Source organism: Echeneis naucrates, chromosome 17, assembly GCF_900963305.1.
Source record: "Echeneis naucrates chromosome 17, fEcheNa1.1, whole genome shotgun sequence".
Lineage (NCBI taxonomy): Eukaryota > Metazoa > Chordata > Actinopteri > Carangiformes > Echeneidae > Echeneis > Echeneis naucrates.
The window spans coordinates 7381404-7405310 of record NC_042527.1 but is presented as its reverse complement, the minus strand read 5'-3'; the positions used below and the strand labels follow the sequence as shown (position 1 = coordinate 7405310).

Here is a 23907-nt window from a genome sequence, read left to right as displayed (position 1 = left end):
TTTTTTAATTGCAGTCACTGAAGAGCAGACAAAAGAATTTAATGAGAGATTCATCTGTTGTACCTGTCAACCTCTTCGCTCAAACACACACACAGACACACACAGACATGAGTCGCCGCTATCTTCTCTGCCATATTTTGAAGGCTCGTGGCAGCTAACTTTCCCCTATCGCCATTCAGCTTTCACATGTCTGAGAGATTTGTCGACTATGTGTCAAGTGGTTGTGATGTTGCTGCAAGGGAGGCAGGAAAAGAGGAGGGAAAATCCAAATCAGCATCTGTTCCTACACCTGTCTCCTCGCCCATCAGTGTCTGGGGAAGAAAAAAACTTTTTTTTTTTTTTTTTTACCAGAATCCAAGCTTAAATATTCCAAGGGTTCAGAGTTGAATATTTACAAATTACAGGTCAAACATTTCTTTTTACATAATTAGGAATCCCAGCATCTATTTATGAGATGATGATTGTTTCTTTAGTTTTTTTTTTTTTTTTTTTTTTTTTTGGGAGGTGGGGTGCATGCATATTGCCGTGCTTGGATGTGTCAAACTGAGTGCACTCCTGAACTTGAATCACATCACCAAAGAAACCTGTCTTCGGATAATGGCCTGTAATTATTCTCAGTGGTAAAACTGGCAGTGTGCATGTCATCTTTTTAGTTGTGAGAGGAAGGAGTCTTTGAAGCTGTGGAGCAGGACAATACAAGAAATAATACTGTGAAGATACACTGGGAGATAATGTGCTTATTATCAAGCTCCTTTTAACACTTTTAATGTGCCACTTTCCCAGAGCTGCGATGGAAAATAATGAGGATGAATTATGTGGAGGTAATGGTGAATAATCATCGCAGGAATGATGTACAATGCTCTCAACCTGAGTCTGCTCCTGCTGTATACCTTATCCTCATCAGGATGCACTTGTTCGCCCTCTTGCTATCTCACTTTGATAAAAAGAAAAATAAATAAATAAATAACTCGGGGGGGAAGAAACGCTCAGTGTGTTGCAGCAGGCGTTCATTCATCCACTGGCTCACTCAGCAGAGGGTGGGCAGAGGAGGGGTGGGGGGGCAATAATAGCTCACATGCAACATTCATCCAGATTTTCTCTCCACATCAGCTATTCGAGGACCAAACCAAAAAACAAAACACGTTTATTCCCTCATCAGATGATAAAAATCCAACCTTTTGCATGCACGCCTCTGACAGCACGGAGCTCCTCCAGATGAGGGTCCGCTGCTGCAGCTGCTCGGCGGGCGGTGCGCGGAGCATCGTCTCCCCTAAATAAAGTTGACCGAGAGCGGACATTAAGTTGGAGCGGCGCTCGCTGGAAGGAAAACACGCCGGGAGTCGCAAGTTTTGTTTTTTTGTCCTACAACAGGAGAGCGTTTACTGGCATCGCTGGCAAGATCGGAAGAGTTCACTTCATTGTTCAGAGCGGATCGTTTGGCCCCTGTAGTAAGATCAGGTAAGTTTCAGCATTTCATTTCATTTTGATCTGAAGGGATTTCCAACTACTCTGCGCGGCGCGCTGCTTTTCCGCCCCTCACATGTGTATGGCTGCAACACAGTCTCGCACCTCCGTCCTCCCGTTCCGGAGAGAAATGAGGTGTCGCTGGGTGAAGCATGAGCTGTCGGAGAATCGCTCTTAAGCGGCTGTCTCTGCCATGGGAGGGGGCTGCTCTCCGCCTGTGGCTCTGCTGCTGCTGCTGCTGGACCTCCGGGGGGCCCGCCGCCTTCGCAGCAGGAGCCGGGGCCGGAATCGCGGCCGCACCCGCCGCCGGACAAGGCGACAGCGCCGCCCCGGGCTCCCTGAGCCTGAGCTGGCTGCTGTCGGATAAAGGGCCCTTCCACCAGTCCCTGGAGTTCACCGAGGCTGCAGAGAGACACCACCAGGGCTTCAGCACCAGATACAAGATCTACAGGTGAGAGCCTGCTCCAATTAGCTGGAGGTGTCAATTATTACCTGTCTTTATTTGTCATGCCTCTTTCAGTAATTTCAGGTTTGGGTCTGTAAAGTGCATATATTCATTTCATTTAAACATGCCACTGGATAATTTCACTGATGAGCACTCAGAGCTGGAGAGAAACTAATCAGAGCAAGCAGCTGCTGTAGTGTTTGGAATGAAAGGCTGCTCACGCTCAGGATTGCCCTCACAGGTATCACACCTGCACAGAATTAGTCACAAGCTGATGAGCAAATCTGAGGAGCCACTGAAGCACTGCAAAAATTTGCCCCCTCCTTCCTGAAAATTTTTTTATCCATTTTCTAGGGGCTTTTATATCGGGCTTTTTGATATTTGAAATTCTCTTCTCGCCGAATGTCTCAGAATGGCCTGTACAGCTGGAGTTAATCCCAGAACAGTGTGTGAGGATGGTTACATCCTGTCAGTGACTCTGCAGCATCCCTGAGCTGTGCTTCAAGCTCCGTCTAAATATTCCGCTGAAGGAAGCGCAAGGCTTGCAATGTTTTTCTGCTCTCTTGTAACTTTAATGTGCACAGTGTTTCAGTCAGTGCACTTCCAGTCCTCCATCTATTACAGGAGCAATAAGGCGGAGCAGGTATTACACATTTGTCTGTGTATTTCTTTAGTCAAAAATCAATGTCTGGTGGTATTTAATTCCTGCTCCGACAGACTTATGCGGTTTATCAGTGTCTCCAGCCCTGGACTATGCTTCTTTTCCTCTGGTGGACATTGCAGAGGATTAGCCAAAGTGAAAAGAAAAAAAAAAAAACCTTTACATTTGCATCCATAAATCAATTGGTCTATTATCTCCTCCTAGGGAAGTCTGCAGTGTTTATCTCAGAGTGACACCTGCAGTTTTTCAATGGACCATGTCCCAATGGTCCCCGAACTGGATGCGTCTTCTCCGAACTGTGCCCCATAATTAGTGAAAATCAATGAAACTGACAAAGAGGTGAACAGCTTGGAATTTCCAAGGCAGCTGCCATCTGAAGGGCTTTGGCTGGCTGACATTTCACCCGTCACGGGTCTTTTTTACCCTCTAGCAGCGACCCGTAAACACTGCCTGCTGACCCTGAGGCTTTTTCAAAGATTAGGAGTTAAGATGTTTAAAGATTACTCAAAAATGAGACTCAACTGATAAAGAAAAAAGCCCCACTAGCTGTCAGTTTGGAACAGTTTGCTCTTGCTTATTATTCAGTGTCTTATAGCGATAATATCTGATAAAGTATTAACTGTGAAAACACCAGAGGTGTTTATTCTGAGAAATAGCTCATAACTATATTTTACAGCCCCCACAGACTTACTTATGCTCCATATTTTTTATATGTGCTCTTGAAAAGCCTGAGGCCTAAACTGCTATTCTACTCTAACCTCTGTTACACCGCCATGAGCATTACATGCATCAGTCATGCCGGAGTTTGTGATTAAGATGTCCCTTTGCTCTTCAATATATAGTTTCCTTTCCCCTCCAAGGAGTTGTTTTGATCACTATTGATTGCATATAGTACATGCATTTGTTTGGCTTTCCGAGTATGTTCCTCCAGCAAACATCCCCCTGCTTTGCTGTGCGTGTGTGCTGAAGGAATAGCTGTAAGAAAAACCCCGGGATGCATTTCTGATGCCCATCTGTCCACCAGTGACTGACAGTGTGCATGTTCCCTCGTTATAACGATTGGCTGTAATGACACACTCCACACTGTCCCGGTTCCCCAATTATTTCTCTGACGATCGTATTTCTCATGGCAGTGATTTGATTGCCTCCCAGAGGGGGAGGGAAATACACAGAACAGCAGGCGTCACTGTAGGAGAGGTAGGCATAATCTGATGCTCTGGAGAGAGGAACAAACCAGGGAGCTGCTTCTGAGACTTGTGTCCAAAGGGCACAGATAAGAAATAATAATGTCAGCAGAGGATTTGGGACTGTATTTAGGTTTTTGCATCTTTCTCAATTGTTAGAGTTGTGTTTCAATAAGTTGTGTTTTGCCCACAGGAGTTTAGAGCTGTTCTGGGGTTCTTGAAACCCCAGAACAGCTCTAAACTGATTGCAAAGCTTATGGTGCAGCAATGCTCATTTAATAATGGAGAAATTATAATTTGATTAAAAAAGTATATATTTGCATAGCAAATTAACGTCATCTTGACAGTAGATTAACTAACAATAACCCCTAGCTATCATGAGCAAAAAGAACAGAACATTTTCATCCAGTCTGAGGAATTTTATTTCAAGGGAGCCCTTCTTTTAAGTGACATCAAACAAACGAACTGTGTGAAACTTCTAGGTAATACATTTATCTTCTGTCTTGTTAAAAGTTGCATGAGTAGATTGATAGAACTCATGTCTGACTAAGTGTGAAAGTACAGCCAGCTGCCTGTTAGTTTAGCTTACAGACAAAGAAAGAAACAGCCCTGTATTAAATTAACAAAATCCATCAACCTGCATTTCTAAAGCTCTGTCATTGAAATCTTCTTCTTTTCTGGTATAACCATACCAGAAAAAGAAGTGAATGCTAAGCTAACCAGCTGTCGGCTTCTGCTTCATGTTTACCAAACAGACATGAGAGCAGCAAGAAGGAAAACAAACATATTTTCTAAACCGATTAAGAACTCAGAGCTTTCACTGTTCATCTCATTTTTCTCTCAAAGTCCAAATAAAGTCTCAAAACCTCTCTGTTTATTAAAATTAAGTGGCAATTAAGTGGCAATTAGTACTTGGCAATTCTCAAAATATACTTAACTGTGTTAAAGAGTCTTTTAAGTATTAAAGGCAAAAAGAAGTTGGGAATACTATAAATAGAACATATAATATCCACAGGAAGTACAAAAAACCTTACAACGCATAAATAACTGATTACAACCTGAATGGCTTAGCAGGTAAGAAGCTAAGCAGGTAGCTGACACTTAGCTCTCCAATCTATCAGAGGTGTGTTATAATTAGAGCTCTCCAGGAGACACAACTTCAGGACAATTTGGTCACTGCACTTAGTATAGGTGTTTGTAAGTATGCAACGTACATTCACCTTTCCCTATGCGCTCAACACAGCTTGTTTCGCAGCAGCCTGGGGCTTAATACGCAGCTAAAGGCCCCGAATGAGCAGAATGAGCAAATTGTGTGTGTGTCTGTTTGCACGTTGCCAGGGAGTTTGGTCGTTGGAAGGTCAACAGCCTGGCAGTAGAGAAGAGAGACGGTTTTGGTGGCAGCGGCGGTTTGGCTCTGCCCCTCGACCCAGACTTCATACACACTATTCGCCAGCTGGGGAGGCGGCCAACCCTCCACACGATTACAGAGAGCCTAATCAAGAAATATGGCACCCACCTCCTCCTCTCCGCCACTCTAGGAGGTACAGTAGAGTACGCTGAGCTTCAAAGCAAGTCTGAATCACAAAGCCTCTAATGTGATTTTTATTTATTTATTTATTTATTTTTTGTTATGTATTTCGTTTTTTTTTCTCTGAGCATTTGGGCCAGTAATTTTACTTTCTGTCGATTTATAAACAACAAAGCATCTAATAATTTCTCTGGATCGCTGTCTTTTGGCTCTCAAAAATCACTCTGGTTTAGTGTACAAAAAAATTAATTGGAAAAGGCAGAAAAGTCTGATTTAATGTTTTTGTTCAGCTGTCAAAACAGCATGGCTTCCTATAGTTGAACAACACTGTAATTGGTGGCAATTGGTTCATCTTTTCTCCATTTAATAAATCATTATGGCATATATTTTGAAACAGTAAGTGGGCCTGTGAAAAGTTGATGTTGACACTAAATATTTCAGATTTGAACACGTGATACCAAATGTTAGCAATGATTTGGATTGCTTGAAGGTTTGGATACTTTTTTTTAATCCCTTCCCAACAAAGACAGTGATGGGCCTATAATCATCCACTTTGGCGCCTAGCAGAGGATAATAAATGTCTCCCGCACCTTTTTAAACCTATATTCAAAAGGTAATGATCTGTCATAGAAAAGACAGAAAAAACAACCATCAACATAGTGTCTTACCTGGAACAAGCTTAATCTCTTGCGCTGAATGTTCAGACTTTGCAGACATAGCAGATTGAGTAAAGTCAACGCCCTGTTTAGTTTAGTTTTACCTGGCAGGGATCTGTAGCAGCAACAGTTATGACCTCCTGTCTGTAAGGAACATCAATATCACTCCACTCTTCCATTTCCATAATGGCTTATGTCGTTCTTTTGAAGTTTATATTGGTTATTTTCAGACAAAAAAATAAATAAATAAATAAATCAGTGTGTAAAGTAAAAAAGCTGTAGTTTAGTTGGCTGCTTCTACAACAATCATGTCATATTTCTAAATGCTGGACAATTCACTGTTTCCAAGCAAAGCAGTGGTTACCCAAGGTCTACTGTTCAATTATTGCAAAATTAATCCAGATAATAAATTGAACGTGATCTCAAATAAGCTCAAGACAAGTCCAAAAGATTCAGAGACCTTGTCTGTTCTTTTTCCACCAGTCATCCAAACCATCAGTTTCCCCGCAGCACTTAATCACCCCTTCGCTTCTCTATTTGACCCAAAAAGATACTAATGAAAGGCGATTAGTGCAGCTCTGTCAGAGCCAGTGAAACTTTCCTCTGCCTGACTGTTACCAGGAGAGGAGTCTTTGACCATTTTCGTTGACAAAAGGAAGCTAAGCCAGGAGTCTTCATCCTCGGGTGCCGAGGTCAGCCGTGGCAGCAACAGGAACTTGAATACTACGGGGACAGTGACCCTTGAAGCCCTACATCAACTGGCCGCCTCCTACTTCACCGACAGAGAGAGCACCCTTCGCAGGCTGCACCACCTCCAGATTGCATCCACCGCCATACGGGTATGTGCAAGTCAAAAGGCTTAAACACAGGAGCAGTCTGTTGGCAGAGGTGATGCCACACACTGCCCGGAGGCAGCCCAGTTGTTCCCCAACAGCGTGGTCAGTTTTGGTCAGTTGATGAATGCATACACACATTGCTTGGTTAAAATACTGGGTTTACTTCACCTAGTCCCAAAAGAGTATTTTGTGTGTGTTAGTATTATTTTATTTATCATCTTATATTAAGATATTAAGTCAAACCCTTATTATGTGAAATATAATGTGCACTGGTGACATGCTGCGATAAATTAAATTATGTATAAAATTAATATAGTCACAGTTTTTACAGTTGACTGAGGTCACTGGTGGTAGAAATAATCTTATCATCAATCATATAATTTGCTTGAAAGTCCTCATTTACAATTAAAAGTGAAATGTAAAATGTATTGTTTAATTAATTTTGGCTTTCTGTCGTTTAACTCATCTTGCTGCAGTGATCCAGATGTTTCCTTGTGGGTGTGTCAGTACACCCTGACATCCCTGATGGGAGTTTAAAGTACAAAGGATTTTAACCAGATAGGACAGTAGAGGTCATTTTGATCTATGATATTCACATTATCATCCAGCGTGCTGTTCTTCAACACGTAATCAATTCCATAGAAATCATTCAGCCATAGCTAAATAATAAAGAGTTCATCTGAAATTCCTAAGATGTGCCCATATAGCCCATAAGGTTTATATTTAAACGGTCAGACAATTTTCAGGTAATATTATTGATCCAACAACAATATTATTTTTTTTATCGTAAATACAAAATGATTGCTTCCGATGTGTTTTGTTTTGCCTTGTACACTGATCAATCATTTCATTTAAGCGACGTTGAGTCACTGAATTTGTGAGAGTTAAAGCAGAACTTTAATATTGTAATGGTTGGAGTGGTCCTAGTAAAACTGCTAAGTAATTGAGTCTCTGACAATATAAAATCTTTTATAAGTAGATCATATAAATTATATGTAATTATATCTTAAATCCGAAATTAACAAAAATAGAGAAGCTATATAAAGTTAAGCATTTTTACTGAAATTAGGTGGAATAGAGGTGTATAAGTAAGAAATCCGAATTCAAACTTGTGAGAGCAAAGTCTTACCTCATTACAATCTGGTGGCTTAATTCGAAAATAACACGTACGGACAAGTACTTTAATACAGGTTCTGGGAATCTAATTATATAACTTATTTAATCAGGCTGGATGAAGAGAAAATGCATTTGATTTTGATTTGTATCAGACTGTGTTTAATTGACTTTTTTTTTTTTTTTTTTTTTTTACAACAAAATTGAGAAACTAACCACCTATTACAGTCCAATTAACAGCTTTAAGCAGCAGGAGAACTATACTACAATATAAAACATATCTTAGACTTCATGTACCCAGCAGCAAGCTTTAAAAGTGAAGAAGCAGACCAGAGCAGCAGTTGTGCGTCCTGTAGTATAAAACACCACTCATCCATTTTATCATCTGAAGTGGCTATTAGAGCGTATGCATTAATCAGCCCAAGGGGCAAACGTAGATACTAAAGTGAGTAGCCACTGATGAAGACAAGTGCACCCCCCCACCACCACCACCAACTGAAAACCTGTTCCTCTGGTTATGCATCAGCTTGATGGATGAAAGATATCATTACATTAATTTCAAGCCAGACTTCCATTCATTTGCTATTTTGTAGCATGTGTGGACTTCAGGCAGATTGAAGATTAGAACAGCGGACAGAGGGAGGGAGAGGGAGATGGAGACTGCATTTTATGGGGGATGTAAAGCAACACCTGTGACACACGGCCATTTATTAAAATAACATGTGGGGCCGGGGAATTGGTGAGAAACAGGGAGAACTCTCACCATAAATTTATGCTAAAACGCTGCAAGTGATGCAGTCTTGTGCGTCTGTGTGTCAAAATTTACAAAGCAGACATCAAGATGAATTACACTTAAAAATTATGTTAGCATAGGAGAGAATGCATTTTTCAGTTGGAGAGAAGTTGATTTCTTTCGCTGATATTAGAACAAATTACTTTGTCTGAGGAAAGAAAACTTTCTGATTGACGACCTTTTCTTTGCGGTGACTCACTGTATTCAAAACACATTTGAGATATACTGCTGTTGTTTTTTTCTTTTTTTTTTTTAAATACATAATAAATGAGTCAGTAAGTACAGGTCATGCCAAAATGATGTGATTGATGGCTATAGCCACTGATTGAACAAAGATTATCAACTGACTGCTAAATATGTTTAACGTTGGAAAATGCAACTAAAAACTCAATAGAACAATAAAATCACTGAGGCACTAGCAATCTGTCACATAACACATAAAAACAATTAAACAAAACAAGACACAAGACACATTTTGACCATATGTATCTGTATCTTTCAATATCCCCGTAGGTGACAGAAACCAGAACTGGGCCACTTGGATGCAGCAACTATGACAACCTGGACACGGTCAGCTCTGTGCTGGTCCACAGTCCAGAAAATAAAGTTCAACTACAAGGTAAAATCTGCTCCCTAGAAGAGCCTTTTTTACACTAACACTCAACACTGATGCTGCTATAGAGTTGGATTTTGTATCCAAGTGTGTGTGTGTGTGTGTGTGTGTGCATTTTGTTTTGTTTTTTGTCATGATGAATAAAATGTTTGGCAATCTTGGAAAATACACATGCTGGTTGTTGAAATTAGATAGGAAGATCTAATCCTCCTCACAGAAATGAGAAAATCTTTTACACTTTTGTTTGGTATTTATTAAACAAGAGAGAATCCCAAAAAAAAAAAAAAAAGACCGAGCCTCACTCTCCATCAAGAAATCCTATCCATCTCCCTCACCTTGTCCTGAACACTCAGCTAGGACATCACGGTTTCATTACTTCAGCTGTGAGTGCTTCATCATCATCATCTTAATAGGAGAGACAACACTTTGAAACTAAACACAGATATTTATGGCTGTAAACCATTAAATGGGCTGGACTGATTAAAACTCCATATGCAATGGCAAAATCAATGATGTAGTTAATGTTGATAACATAAAAAGCGAGGCCAAACATGGAGCTGATGTACTCACTAAGCTTGTTAAATACCATTGAACAACATTTAAGCAGCACTACTGTTTAAGCAGAACCAGCATGTAAACAAAATACTGAGACATTTGATGAATGAATGGGATTTCAAATTTCACCACAACGGAGGATATTTTTTCAGAAATATCCAGAAAGTCCAGACTTTTCTCCACACCCTAATTCTTTCACTTGACTTCTTTTCTGCTGGCTAAACATTAAAATGATTAAAGAAGCCACACAGTGGATCAATACTCTTGTTGTAAAGCTGACACTTGACACTAGCTTTATTGCAACATATTCTGTATTACTAAAGTTAAAAAGTTCAATTAAATCAAATGCTCAGAAAAAATGGCCCGTAACCTGATTGTGTTTTTCACACTGCACAGGGCTGCAGGTCATCCTCCCAACCTATCTGCAAAGTCTCTTCATCGAGGCAGCTCTCAGCTACATTGGCTGTAAATCTGAAGGCCGGTTTGTCTGCCAGAACACTGACTGCTGGTGTGAGTGTGGAGTTGACTTCCCTCAGTGCAACTGTCCTCACTCTGATCTGGACACGCTGGAAAACAACCTGCTAAACCTCAGAGACTCCTGGAGGCTGACCAACCAGGAGTTTGAGGAATCTGGTGAGTCAGGGATTTGAATGTGCTGTGACCCCCACCCACCAAAAATGGGACTTGAAATGTCAATTTGAACGGTATTGTCAAACACCCAGAGGGGACAATCCTCAAAACTTATGGATAGAGTTGATTTTTATTTTTTTAAGCCACAAAATAATAGATTCAAACTTTGATTTAACATGAACAGAAATACATCCTGGCTCTTCCTCTAAATCAGTGCTTGGCTGTCAAATACTGGCAGCTGGCAGACAATGAATCAAGAGACGTGTCAGTCAGGTGTCACGTCAAATGATTGTTGTGGTGCGCTCAAGGTGCTCACGGCCGCAGTGGATGGAAATACACAGGTCTTTTTCATCCATCTGTTCTCACCAAAGAGCTGTGAAGAATTATCAAACAAAAAAAAAAGTAATTAAATGCAAAAAGTGTTAAAATAGTCAGGTACATAAACCCTGTAAATCAACAACATCTGCTACTCCATTTCTACCGTTCAGACGTGTGAGATATCAATCATCCCATCTCACACTACACCAAAATGACTTTTGGTTAACATTCATTCAATTCAAATCAGTGAAGTAAAGTTATGTACTAAACAAGGCTATTGCGTAATTCCATCAAAAAAAAGTGAACCATCATACAAAAAAATTTTTATTAGAAATCAAATTAAAAATAACTATGAAAAATAAAGGAAATGAATGACAGCTATTAAATTATACTGTCCCAATGTGAAATTATTGCTGTATGGTTCCCCCACCCACTGCAGTAAAAGCACTACAGTTTTTAGGACACACTGCCCCGTCGTGTTGCAGAAGCCCTGTAGTGACGTCCCTCAGCTCCTTCCACTGCAAAAAGGCAGCTAAACAAATAAATGAGCCTGCAATTACACAAAGCCTGGCCTGGGTCCAGCAGCAAGTAATGTATTCACAGTCATTTTGAGACAGTGCTCTAATTACCATAAATACACGACAGATCCTTTGGTTTTGCACCAAACTTCATGCAGACGTTTACAGCCAATTTGTTTGACTGTTTTGTGGCACACACGATGTGGAAGAACCAGCAGAGGAAACTTAGCAAGGGTTATTGGTGTACCACTGACTTTTTAAAGTAGCTTGGTTTGGATGAACTGATGTGAGAAAATAAAAAGGACATGCCGAAGCACATCGTTGACACCAGACCCCTGTGGTGCTGATACTGAGTGCGTAAGGTTGGTCTCTATTTTTGGATCTCATAAAGAGAGCGCTACCTCTCAGCAGGAAAATTTGCAGAACAAGGTGCAATGTAAACGTGCCCCGCCCCCCCGAACAAAGGAAGCTTTCTGAGACACTTTATATATACATATATATGTTCGATATGTATATATATGCTTTTTGTAAGTGATAATCGTTACCGTGGCAATCTGCATAACTTGCACGTGAGGCAGGAAGCGCAATTTCACTCATATCTAATTACCGACTGGTTGCTTTAGTGACGTGCAAAAACAGCAGGTGGTGGTTAACATGAATATTTTCACAGTAACAAAATGTGAAAGAGGTTTGTTGTTTGATACGCTGATTAGGATCAGCAGTGCTCTCTTTGAGAGGAGAAAACTCTCAATAACAAAATGCTTTTCAGGCATGTTGCAGCTGTCATTTGTCCTCTTGAGCTGATTTTCTAGGACAAACAATGAGAAGTAGTTTTTTTTTTGTTTTTTTTTTGGGGGGTGGGGGGGGGTCTTCCCTATACTGTTACCCAGTGGCTCATAGAGTTGACATATTTATCCTATTTTTCCTACCAGAGGAGTTCCAAAGCTTTGTTGGGAAACTGCCAACCCATTATGCTGTAAACACATCCGTGGTGGAGCACTTGTGGAGGACAGACGCCAGCCTGCTCCAGCGCTACAGGCTCCTGGAGTCCAGCAGCAACCAACTCTTGGCCAAAGCTCGCCGCACCACTAACAAGCTCTTCAGCCTAAGCAAGAGGTGCCGCAAACAGCCCAAAATAATCCTGCAGCAGCCGAGGTAAGAAGCAAGACAGGAAGAAGTGGGAGGAATATTTATATTGCAGCCTGTTAACCCAAGGTGCTGCCCAAAACGTATAATTATGAAAATGATTTATGCCGCAGGCGCAGGGAGAAGGCAACGGAGTGAGACGGAACTTATTAGAAGGCACTTGAGGAGAAGTAGTTGTGGAGTGAGGTGAAAAGTGCTGACAGGAGCAAACCTGGCTCTCCGTTCTAGGAGAAGGGAGGACAGATAAGCGGGATCATGTTCAGTTTCACTGTCTGTAGGGTTTAAACTGCATTCCAATCAATCCGGCAAATTCAAATTCATCATTTAATCATTCATTTGTTTGTTTGTTTTTTTAATTTAAGCTGCTGTGGACTGTGCAATATTCTTTCCTTATATCTAGTGCTGCATTTTTATTTTACATTTTTTTTGTACTGCTCCAGCTGCAGCTTCAGCAGCACTCCCACCTTGATGCCCCATTTCAACAGCCTATCAGAGAGCACCGTGGTCATAACTTCACTCAGATTTATGCGTCTCTCATGAACACTGCATGTTGATAGCTATTTCTGGTAGTGAAATTAACTAAATGACACAATCCATCAGTGTGCTAGTCAGGCTGCAGGAACAGCCTCCTCAGTCTACAATCCAATTACAGTTCTTTATCACACCCCCTCCGTTCGTATAAAATAAATTCAGAAGAGCCTCAGGGTTACTGGGTGATTCAATTTTGTAGTTTTGCGCTACGTTGAAACAAAAATTTGTGTTTTCTTTTATTTATTTGCTATTTGTTTTCCATTAACGTTGTAGTTGTGCTTTATTGTGCTATATCTGTAAACTAACATAAAGCTGAGAAAGACATGCAAAGAGATACTGAGATTTATGATGGATAAGGATATGATGTATGATAATGATGTCTGCGTGGGTTCGTGTGCGCCATCACTGTCTATCTGTAACACATTGTGGGAATTCAATAGATCAAAATATTCATTTGGCTCAGGTTTTGTTTCTGTTCCAGCTGAGTCTGAGTTTGACTCAAATTGTGTTTGCTGCACATCAAAACAACTCACTTTTTTTTGTGTGTGCGTGAAATGATTTATCTCATTGAGCAAAACATTTATTTCATTGCATTATCAGAAAAACAGGGAAAAGACTGAAAGTGACAGCTATAAATTCTTGTAATAGCCAATGCAGCAGTGTAGTAACTCTAAAGCTGAAGTGTAACACAGCTGTTGTCTCTCCTCCAGGCCTCTGAATTTCTGGTTGAGCTACGCCCTCTCCATTTTATACTGCAGTGAGAACAACCAGGTTGGTGTTTACAGTGATGAAAGCCGCAGCTGCTCATGCCCGTACAACCATCCACCTTGTCAGGGCCTCATTCCCTGCTCTGTGGGTGCCGGTGCCCGCTGTGCCTCCTGTTCCACAGAGAACCGAACAAGGTGCTCCAGCTGCAACTCTGGTTTCACCCTGACCCAGGGAGCCTGTCGGCCTGCTGTGCCCGACCCAACAGACCCCTACCTGGGCTTGGAGAGTGACCGTGACCTGCAGGATCTGGAGCTGCGCTACCTGCTCCAACGGCGCGACCCACGCATCTCTCTGCATGCCGTGTTTGTGAGCAACGACGTGCGTGTAAACACGTGGTTTGACCCATCCTGGAGGAAAAGAATGCTGCTCACCCTGAAAAGCAACCGGGTAAAGTCCAATCGGGTTCATATGCTCCTTGGACTGGCCCTGCAGTTTTGCCTCACTAGGAACAGCACTCTGGAGCCAGCCTTGTCTCTGTTTGTGAATCCATTTGGGGGTAGCCATTCAGAGAGCTGGACAATGCCTATAGGCCAACATGGATACCCTGACTGGGAGCGGACCAAGCTGGATATCCCTTTGGACTGCTATAATTGGACTTTGACTCTGGGAAACAGATGGAAGAGCTTTTTTGAGACAGTTCATTTCTACCTGAGGAGTCGTATAAGGGACTCTGTGGGAATGACGGGAGGAAACAAAAACACAACGGTGTACTATGAGCCTCTGGAGGAGACAGAGATGTCCAACAACATTGGCTACATGAAAGTGAACAGCATGCAGCTGTTTGGATACAGCGTGCACTTTGACCCAGAGGCAATCCAGGACCTGATTCTGCAAATAGACTACCCATACACTCAGGGATCACAGGACTCAGCCCTGCTGCAGCTGGTGGAGCTGCGCTACAGGGTTAACCGTCTCTCGCCTCCGGGGGCCCCACATGTCGATCTGTTCGCCTGTCTGCTCCGCCACAGACTCAAACTGTCCAGTGCAGATGTGACCAGGATTCTCACTGCCCTGCAAGCTTTCAGTACCAAACAACCAAACTACGTGGAGTACGAAGCAAATAAACTGTGTAGTTAATGGCCACTATTTGATGTTTTGTACAATTTCCCTGCCACAGACAGGTCTGTATCCATTGTCAGCTGGATCCATTTGTGTTAAGTGCGTGGTATGGTGTTCAAGGCTTGGTTGTACAAACACTATGTGCTATTAAATTGGATGTTTTTGTAATTTCAGTCTAGTTTTATGGGTCCAAATTAAGATTTGTTTTCAAATCTTTAGTATTTCTCCACATAAATGAAAATTAACGCCCAAAAAAAGCAATAATCAAGGAAAAGGTGGAGAAAAACATTCAGAATTTAACCCTGTGTGGGTGTGATCATAGCAAGATGTTGATCGAGAGAATGTGCTGCCAGGGCCTTTTCATTGTGACGCATTTTAATTACATACACAAACAGAACCAGGCATGACATGCATGAAAGCATCCTCAGAGAATTTTTTTTTTATTCGTCTTACACTTTCAGCATCTATCTCACTGGAGACTGGTAGTGGTGTGTGCTGTGTTGTTTTTGCCCATCTGGCGCCTCAGAACACAAGGTCTCCATTCTCCATTGAGGGAACAGCCTTGGCACAGATTACTAAGTATATACTGAGAGAAGGGAGGGCTGAGAGCAGCCGTCCTCTGCTCCTCCTCCGTCCCCATCCGCCATTCACACTTTATGTGACAGATGAGCCAGGGAACCACAGAGACATGCCTAGCATCAAACAACAGTAGGCTACATATCAGTGACAAGGATAGTACTCTAGTGCTCTAGCCCAGCGCAGGGGCGAGTTGAACCCTCACAAGAGTGACTGACCAAAAGGGAAATCAGCTTTAATTCCCACTGAACTGTCAGCAGTGCAGCCGTGGGATAGCAGTATGGTGCCACTTTGATTACACTAGCATCTTAAAAGCTTGTAGCTAGAGTCACCACACGTGTTTCGTCTGAGATTAGAGGCAGACTCAATTGGCTCTGATTGTATAATCCATAATTAATGTGACTAGTTTGTTGATGCAGTTTTGACTGTGAGACGAGGTGCGGAGTATAATGCTACCACCGCAATTCTTCGACCACTGTAGGCTGAAACGTGCTGCAGTGATACAGTAAGTATCGGGTCAATCGGTATACAGAGAACAGAATGGAATAGCTGAGCTAAAAGTTGTGCTGAAAGCACCGATTTAATTATAAGTTTAAGCATCTTCCACAAGGCTGCCTTTAAGCACATTGATTTTACAATGTCATTGGCCAATTGTAAGACACAGCTGCATTGTCTCAAGGCTGCATCACAAGCCTTTTATTGAGCTATTAGACATCACAAGAGCATTGTATTGGCTAGCTAAGTCATATCCTTTAAAATTACCTGTCAAGAACTTTTCCTTTTTTAATTCTGCTCTCATTTTGAAAGCTATTTTAATTTAGAGTAGTTTATGTGCTGGAGGTAAAAGCAGCCGTGATATTTAATATGCCAAATTCCACCAGTTTGAACTGTTTGTTTTAAGTGACTACAGGGAAGTGTGTGTGTGTGTGTGTGTGTGTGTGTGTGTGTGTGTGTGTGTGTGTCTGTGTGTGTGTGTGTCTGTGCATGTGTGCATGCATGATTGTGTGTATGTGCATGATAAAGAGAGTGAATCTGGGCCTCGTCCCAGGAAAGGGTTAATTCCTGTGGTTACATGGTGAGCATCTGGCATGATTTTAAAATCTTTTTAACAAGCAAATATTTTGCATGTGTGAAAATGTGGTGCAGAGTTATTGGATGCCATCCAGTGTACCTCTGGGATAAGTCTAACACGGAGAAAAGACAGAATGAAGTTTGCTGTCGAGGCTTACAAGATTTAGAGGGAAAGTTTTGGTCTGAGGACTTACACCTTGTCCTTGAGCTCAGTTTGAAAAATTCATCATGTGTTTCCATTCTCTATAATTCAGAAGGCATCATCCTTGGCTGAATATTTGTTAGCAGTTAATGAATTACAAATCTGACAGAGGTTATTTATTAGTTTAGTAATATGTATTTCATATTTTGATTGTAAGTAAATTGTCGTTTTGTCACTTTTACTGTCATTAGCCAACAACAACACAGTCAAAGAGCATCTGAATAAACTAAAAAAAAAAAAAAAAACTTGAATATAAAGGTTTGTGCAAATGTACAGAGAAAGTCACAACCAAGGAGTAAAAAAATAAACATATTCCTTATCTAAGAAATGGTTGAACACAATTTATCAAAGACGTTTCTTTGTTTTTCTCCTGAGAATTAGATGAGAAAATTTATGTCATTTTCATTTGTGAATGGTAAATATGAAGCTGCAGCCAGGCCAAGTTTAGAGAAACACTAGGACAACAAGGCCAGCCAGGTCATTTCCAGGCGTTGTGTTAAGCTAAGGTAAGCAGATGCTGGTTGGAGCTATAGCAGACAGATATACTCAAGTCATCCATGTTTTCATTTAACTATCTTAACTTTTGGGGATAACATGAACTTAGAAACTGTGATGAAGTAGGAGGTTAGCTGTTAATAGGTCGCAGGGCATCTGGGGAGAGCAACAAATCTCACAACTTTGAAGGAACGACCCACGGAGGGTAAGTGTTACTGAATTACTGGGGCCAGGAAGAGGATCTGTGACGGCTACTATGCAAGTCCCGGAACACTTTGCGATTAGGCAAGGGCTGACAAAATCCTGTGGATACCAGGGCACAGGATGGTAAGAGGATGTCACTGGGATTTGAAAGCATCTTCTCTGCAGATGTACTGAGAGGAGAAAGCATCTGATTTCTGAGTAGACAAAGAACGTGTGTGTGTGTGTAACAATAATACAGCGCAGGTAAAATAAACTCCTGGCGTTCAATGTTTCTGTGAAACATATAAGTGCGAGCCCCCCAAAAGAAAGAAGCTTGAGACGTGCCTGTGGTAAATGCACAGTTGGTTGAAATAAATGAACAAAGAATTGAAGTTCTGCACTCTCACTGAGGCCAGATTGCCCATTTGTCCGAGGCAAATCTCACAGAAACCCTCTCCACTTTCCCAACATTGCAGTTATAGGGGTGACAGAAGTATGTACAAGGATGCAGCTTGAAATCGAGGATGGAGGATTTAAGAAGCATCCACATTCACTTTAAACTGGCTTAAGGGGTCATGCTTGAACAAGGATGAAAGATGAATGTTTCTTGAGATCAGAGATGGCTTGGTGCATCTGGGGAGTTCAGGTTAAGGCGGGTGGAACAGGGTGAGCTGGGGTGTTGATAAATACTATATGCAGCCACTTGAATGTAGTCTCTGATTAACAGACAGCTAAAGTTATTAAAGGGAAATGTTCAAAGCCACAGCCATCTATGAATAGTCAGCAGTCTTTTGAGACAACTTATCTCTAAGACCTTGGTTCCCTAAATAGAGAGGACAGTAGTTGCTCCATCTGGGTACTATCAGTCATAATAGAAGCTAACAGTGAACAGTTGTGTCATTTTATGAGCTGTACTTCTTGTGTGTGGGCTAAAAATTAAATAAAAGAAGACTAAAAGGAAGAAAAGGCTTTCAAATGAGGTTTGGGTGATAACGTTACTGAGGGGGTCAAGAATGTACTTTTCCAAGGCTTCTCTCTAAAGACGTGAGAGGTTGTGCAGCTGGCTGACACTAAGGCAGCAGTGGGAAGTGGATCTACGAAATATAACATGGGGAGTGTGGAGGCAGGGAAATAATATTGAGAGGCAGCATTGGAAAAGGCAGAGGATTCCAGACACAGATGAGAAGGGATTATATTGTCTCAATGACTGACCACGGAGTCTGAGGAGAGGGGATGAGGTAGAACTGGATCTGCTCACAATGGCAGCTATAAAGCAGAAGACGCAGGTGTTCTTTAGAGTGTGTACGATGCAGGCAGAAGCACTGGCATCCAGGACGAGATGAAACTATTTAAGAATAGTGCCAGCTTACGGTTTCATCCAATAGGTTTTCATTTTGACTAGAATCCACTAAAGCATAAGCAGCAAAGACTGTTGGCTTCGACTGTTCGAGCCGCCAGCACCGTCGCTGCTGCTGGCGAGCCTCACCTTTGGCCTCAAAGGAGCATGTCTCACTGTGCTCATCCACTGGAGGCATTTGGCGCAAGACAGGTCTGTCTCAGGTGAAGTCCAATTGCCCTGTGATTAATCCCATAACATAGATGAATATAACACATTCGTGTTAAGCCTTGAACTCATCTAAAATATAAACGAAGCCACTCATTATCCTGGTGACAGTCCAGACCTTTTAAGATAAAATCAATAGTCGATAGAATTGCAGTCTTTATCAGTTAGTTCGGCTTTGTGCCAGTTTAACTGAAAACTGAAGCCGCTGTGGCGTTAAACAGTGTTCCAGTCGCTTCAGTTATTCGCCGCTTGTTAGTTTGTTTTGTCTTTTTTTTTTTTTTCAAATTAGACAAACACTGTTGTTCCACCTTGCAGCCCTTGCACCCAACTTTCTTTCCTTTTTTTTTTTTTTTTTAAATCTTTGATTTTCAGTCGCCATTTTAGAAACATAAAATTTGATTTTAGTTCCTGTGTATTTTACACACTCTGGTCAACAGTTCTGGAGGGACAATAATTTAACACTTCATGACAGAGAATGCAGGCCATATGAAATTTGATCATGGGCCGCAATTGGCCCTCGGGCCGGACTTTGGACTTACCTGCTCTAGCTGTGTGGGGTCATGGGGTGATGCTTCAATAGCACACTTGCCTACTTCTCAGCAGTATTTTTGTTGCCAGCCCAACCTTAACCAAGACAAATTCAAAAGCAAGTTCCCATGGCAAGGTTGAGATATATCGATTCCTCTCTAAATAACCCGGGTGAATCTTGTCATCTGCTGTGAATACTGCTGCTGCATTCAAGATTGAGGTTGACTGACAACATCTCCCTGTGGTTAAACAATAACAGTCCTAATGAGATCCAGAGAATCTGTTTGGCAACTGAAAGAAAGACTCAATGTAATATAAACAAAGACGCCACAATGGCCTACAACAACGCAGTACATCCAGCATGGAAGGATTAAATTTCTATGTTTTGCAACATGCTTGAAAGTCGAGTTTATTTTCTCCGTTATTGACTATTTCTTTGACACTGACTTCACTGCCCTGCAGCTGTGCATCTGAATGTGAAGAATAGTCTGTTTTTTCATAGCACAGCTTCAGTTAGAGCTGGTTTTACTGCTGATGTAAACACAGATGAGCTCAGATTTTACCAGAGGCTGACCTCTGTGTTATTGTGTCAGACAGGGATGTAAGTTCTGCAGTGTTATTCCTTTAATAGAAGCACACATACTGGGAAATTCGTTAATTTAGTTAGGTTATTATCATTTCATTAAATTTATGATATCCTACTATGTAATCATCATCATCTTGGTTATCAATATGTGTAATATGGGTTAATGTCCAGGGGCTTTGTTTAGCGAGGGTTATAGTCTGTTGAGTCTGGCTCCGTGTTGGCAGGATCACTCTATAGTACAATTTGGTACAATCAACACAAGGAATAACCTCCAATCCTGTGATTCCAATAAGTGATATCAAGACATGACTGAAAAATACTTTCAGCCAAAATTGGAACTTGCTTTTACATCTGACAATAAAAGACCATGAAGAAGAAATCATCAGGTGAAATGACAAAAGATTGGGCAGTTTGTGCTGGCCTTTCTGAGAGGTTGACCAGGGGCGTGTGCTGACTCAAGCTCTCTTAATAAATGGCATTTTCAGTCTTAAATGAGGCAATCGCAAGTTGACAGCTCTTAGCACATCAATCCATATCCTTGCATGTTGTGGCCATTTTTGAATTGGATATTTTTCCATCTTTATATGTAAATAAACATGATGCATTGTCATTTTCAGTCAGTATGTGTTCGTGTTTATGTGTGAGAGAGAGAAGGGCTGAGCAAATCAATAACCTCCATGCAGCTCGACAATAAAATAAGATTTCAGATGTTTGAAATAGTGAAAAAAAAAAAAATTGAAAATCAATATGTGGCAGTCACTGTTGATATTGTGGTGGGCTGCCACAAATAAAGCAATGAGTGAGAAACACTGTATAAAAATATTTTTAGTTCATTAGGAAACAGGTGAGCCATGTGAGACATTGGCAACCAGTCCAGGGTTAACCCCATCCACATCCAGTGTCCGCTGGGATTGGCTCCAGCCCCCCACTACCTTTCACTGATGAGCAGTATGGACAAAGGATGGATGGAGCGGGAATACACAAGGTAATAAAAATAAAATATTACATTATATTGTACAGAGAAGGCATCACTATCATTAAAATAAATAATAAGCCACTCTAATGTAACAATAAGGCTGCCTTTTAGCATTATAGTATAATTATGGCTGCAATAAGTAACAAAAACATAGCAGCTTTACAAAATGCAATAAAAGCTGAAGTCTTGCTTTGTATTCGCCCCTCTCTATGTTATTTTTCCATGTTACTCTCTCTCCCTGTTTTCTAGCCCACTTTCCAACGTCATGTCATACCATGTGAGTTTATTCAGCTCATTTCCGATCGCGACATACGCCTGAATAGAGTCAAGTGACCGGGCTTTGAAATGTTGAGCCAGTTAATAGAACGTTCCATCAAAGTTCAGTCGTTTTTTTCACAGAGCTTAATTTCTGCAGTAATCCAACAGCCCTTTCAAAAACTCATTGGCTTTTTAGTGAGAGCCAGGCCGACGCTGACATCCGGGATGGCCTACAAAATGCATCATTCCTCTGTTTCTGTTTTCTGAGTCCTGCAACTGTAAATGTATTTCATCAAAATGCCTGCACTGATTTTGCTTTGCTAAGGGCTTCAGGAACTATGTGTGCAGATACATTAATGATATTGACTTCAAACTTCACTTGCAGATTTTTCTCTATATTTCTTTTTTTTTTTTTTATGTGAGGCAGAATTCTCCAAGCTACTGATAAGCAAAATGTTTATTCCAATAATATGTTCAACCATAGCAGCCTATTTCTTACAGGATTACTTCTTAATCAAGATTTAATGTAATATCTATTAATTGGAGAAGGTGTAGAATGTCCTCTGCTCGTGGTATCAAACCAAGTCAAAGCAAACACACCAAGTGATTAAGAAAAATGGTGTTTGCTTTAAAAGAGTACACATACTTTCCATTGTGCGCACACATACATATCAACACGCACACTAACTGGGCAGAGGCTGAGTGATATGCCAAAGCCTTGGCTTGGCAGACTTGTGGGCCTCGAAGGAAACATGAGTTAGACTAATGTGTGTGTCTGTTTAACAAGCATGCTGGTGATGGGAGGCATGGGCTCAGTGAAGGGGAAGAGTTTATGGAGAGGACGGGCCCATGGGAGGCATCAGGAATAATAGCTGACGATATGTCAGAACAGCCCAGACAGCTTGCTTTAAAAGCCAAAAGGGAGCCTTTTCTTGGAAACCAAATGCAGAACATTGCTTCTTTCTAGACCTTCTGATGATAAACAGAGCACGTAAAGATCCAGGAAACATCGTGTTGATCACTATGGTACATATTTTTACATTTAGATTTTAAATCACAAAAATCCATCACTTCTTTTTGCCTCACATTTGATCACATTTGAGTGTGTGTGTGCGTGTGTTTGCTTTGTTTCTTAGCTGGACATCCACTGGTGCTTTCATAAGAAAGCTTTCTGTCTCAGTGGCGATGTAGGTGGGCACTCTTACTCGAAATGCTTTCTATCAAAACCCCATTCAATTAGCATAAAGACATGTTAATTTAGAAAATGAAAAGTGGTCCTACATTCTGCCAGCAGTAATAGGGGATCTAATGTAGGCTGGAATAATGATAAGACATCAAATAATGTGACACCAATCCAATAATGTAATATGACACTTTGACACCGAAGGAGATGTGACACACCGCTGTCTGACAAAGTTGTCACAGCATGCAAAGATGTTCAACGGCCTCTTTAAACTGAAACTCATGGTTGCCCAGCTTTGTTCTGACTGATGGTTTTTTAATGTTAAACTGACATTTCTGGATTCAAGTCTAAGTGTCAGTAATTCATCTGCTAAATGTGTCTATTTTCATGTCAAAAGTAGCAACTTTTTTTTTTTTTTGACAGAGTGGAAAATCCTCTTAATCATGATGAACTTTAAACTATTTTTTCACACTAGAAATAGCACAAAATAACCAAAAGTGATAGAAAGATTAAACTCTGTCAGTGAGGCTGCCTGACAAGTACAGCGATCATTTGATTTGAGACACTTTAAGTATTGAAACAAGTAATAATCTCGGAAACATTTTGACTGACGTTATAAACATAGAAATGAGGGCAAGAAAATACATTTTTTAGCATTTTTGAGAATTTTGAATGTGGCCAAAGAGGAGTATTATTCATATGGGGAATAAATAACACAACTGCAACAACTGTTACAAAGTGTCATTAATAATGATAATAATAATGGGAAGTATCTGCACATCTGGAAACAATATATTGGTTTGTTTGCAACCACATTGCCATTAAACACAAATGAAGTGATCAAATGTATCCCAGTAATTCAAACCTGACTATTTGCTCCCGATTTTCAGCCACAATAGCCATCATCATCTTATTTCACTTAGAGAATGTGTGCTGCACAATAAATTGTTGAGGGTTGCTTCCTCACTAGGATTAAAAAAAGCACAGGCTTTTGGATTTACATAAAGTATTTCTATAATCAGTAGTGCTGCCACCACCATCCCTCCCTTCTCTTCACACGCATAACACACAACACAATGTAACCGGAAGGTTGCAATTCTTCACCCCAATCTCTCATTATTGCCGCAGCACTAATGACGCAGTGAGGATCAAGGTGCTCTATGGAGATGAAAGAGGAGATGCAAAGGATTTACAATGATTCCCAGATCACTGATAAATCACAGCATAAACAAAGCTTTGCCTAGGGTTTGAACCACTAGGGAGTGGGATTTAGTCTCCTCATTCAACATCATCCTCTTTAAATTCACAGCATTAGAAAAGCAGAGCGCAGAAATCCTGATGAGGGCCACCAGTGTTAGGCAGCAGCAAAGAAATGGATCCACAATCCAGACAGAATTGAAAAAAGATTTGTTTATTTTGCAACAAACTCTTAGAGATCCAGAAAGGGGAGCCTGAATGCGGAAATTC

General features: G+C 41.1%; 1 protein-coding gene across 1 annotated transcript; it reads left to right on the top strand.

The window, feature by feature from the left end:
- The first annotated feature begins 1368 nt into the window (after nucleotides 1–1368).
- LOC115057956 (BMP/retinoic acid-inducible neural-specific protein 3-like) lies at nucleotides 1369–14836 on the top strand. The gene is made up of 8 exons (XM_029525215.1): nucleotides 1369–1458; nucleotides 1562–1915; nucleotides 5093–5295; nucleotides 6560–6787; nucleotides 9201–9299; nucleotides 10245–10481; nucleotides 12247–12469; nucleotides 13702–14836. The coding sequence occupies exons 2-8, from the start codon at nucleotides 1617–1619 to the stop codon at nucleotides 14834–14836; spliced, it is 2424 nt and encodes an 807-aa protein (XP_029381075.1). The 5' UTR covers nucleotides 1369–1458; nucleotides 1562–1616.
- The last annotated feature ends 9071 nt before the right edge of the window (nucleotides 14837–23907 follow it).

Excerpts from the sequence above, each read along its gene's own strand:
- LOC115057956 (XM_029525215.1), top strand. The coding sequence starts at position 1,617 with ATGAGCTGTCGGAGAATCGCTCTTAAGCGGCTGTCTCTGCCATGGGAG. Across the intron at positions 5,296-6,559 it reads CCTCTCCGCCACTCTAGGAG|GAGAGGAGTCTTTGACCATT; the intron begins GTACAGTAGAGT and ends GACTGTTACCAG. Across the intron at positions 6,788-9,200 it reads CGCCATACGGGTATGTGCAA|AAACCAGAACTGGGCCACTT; the intron begins GTCAAAAGGCTT and ends CGTAGGTGACAG.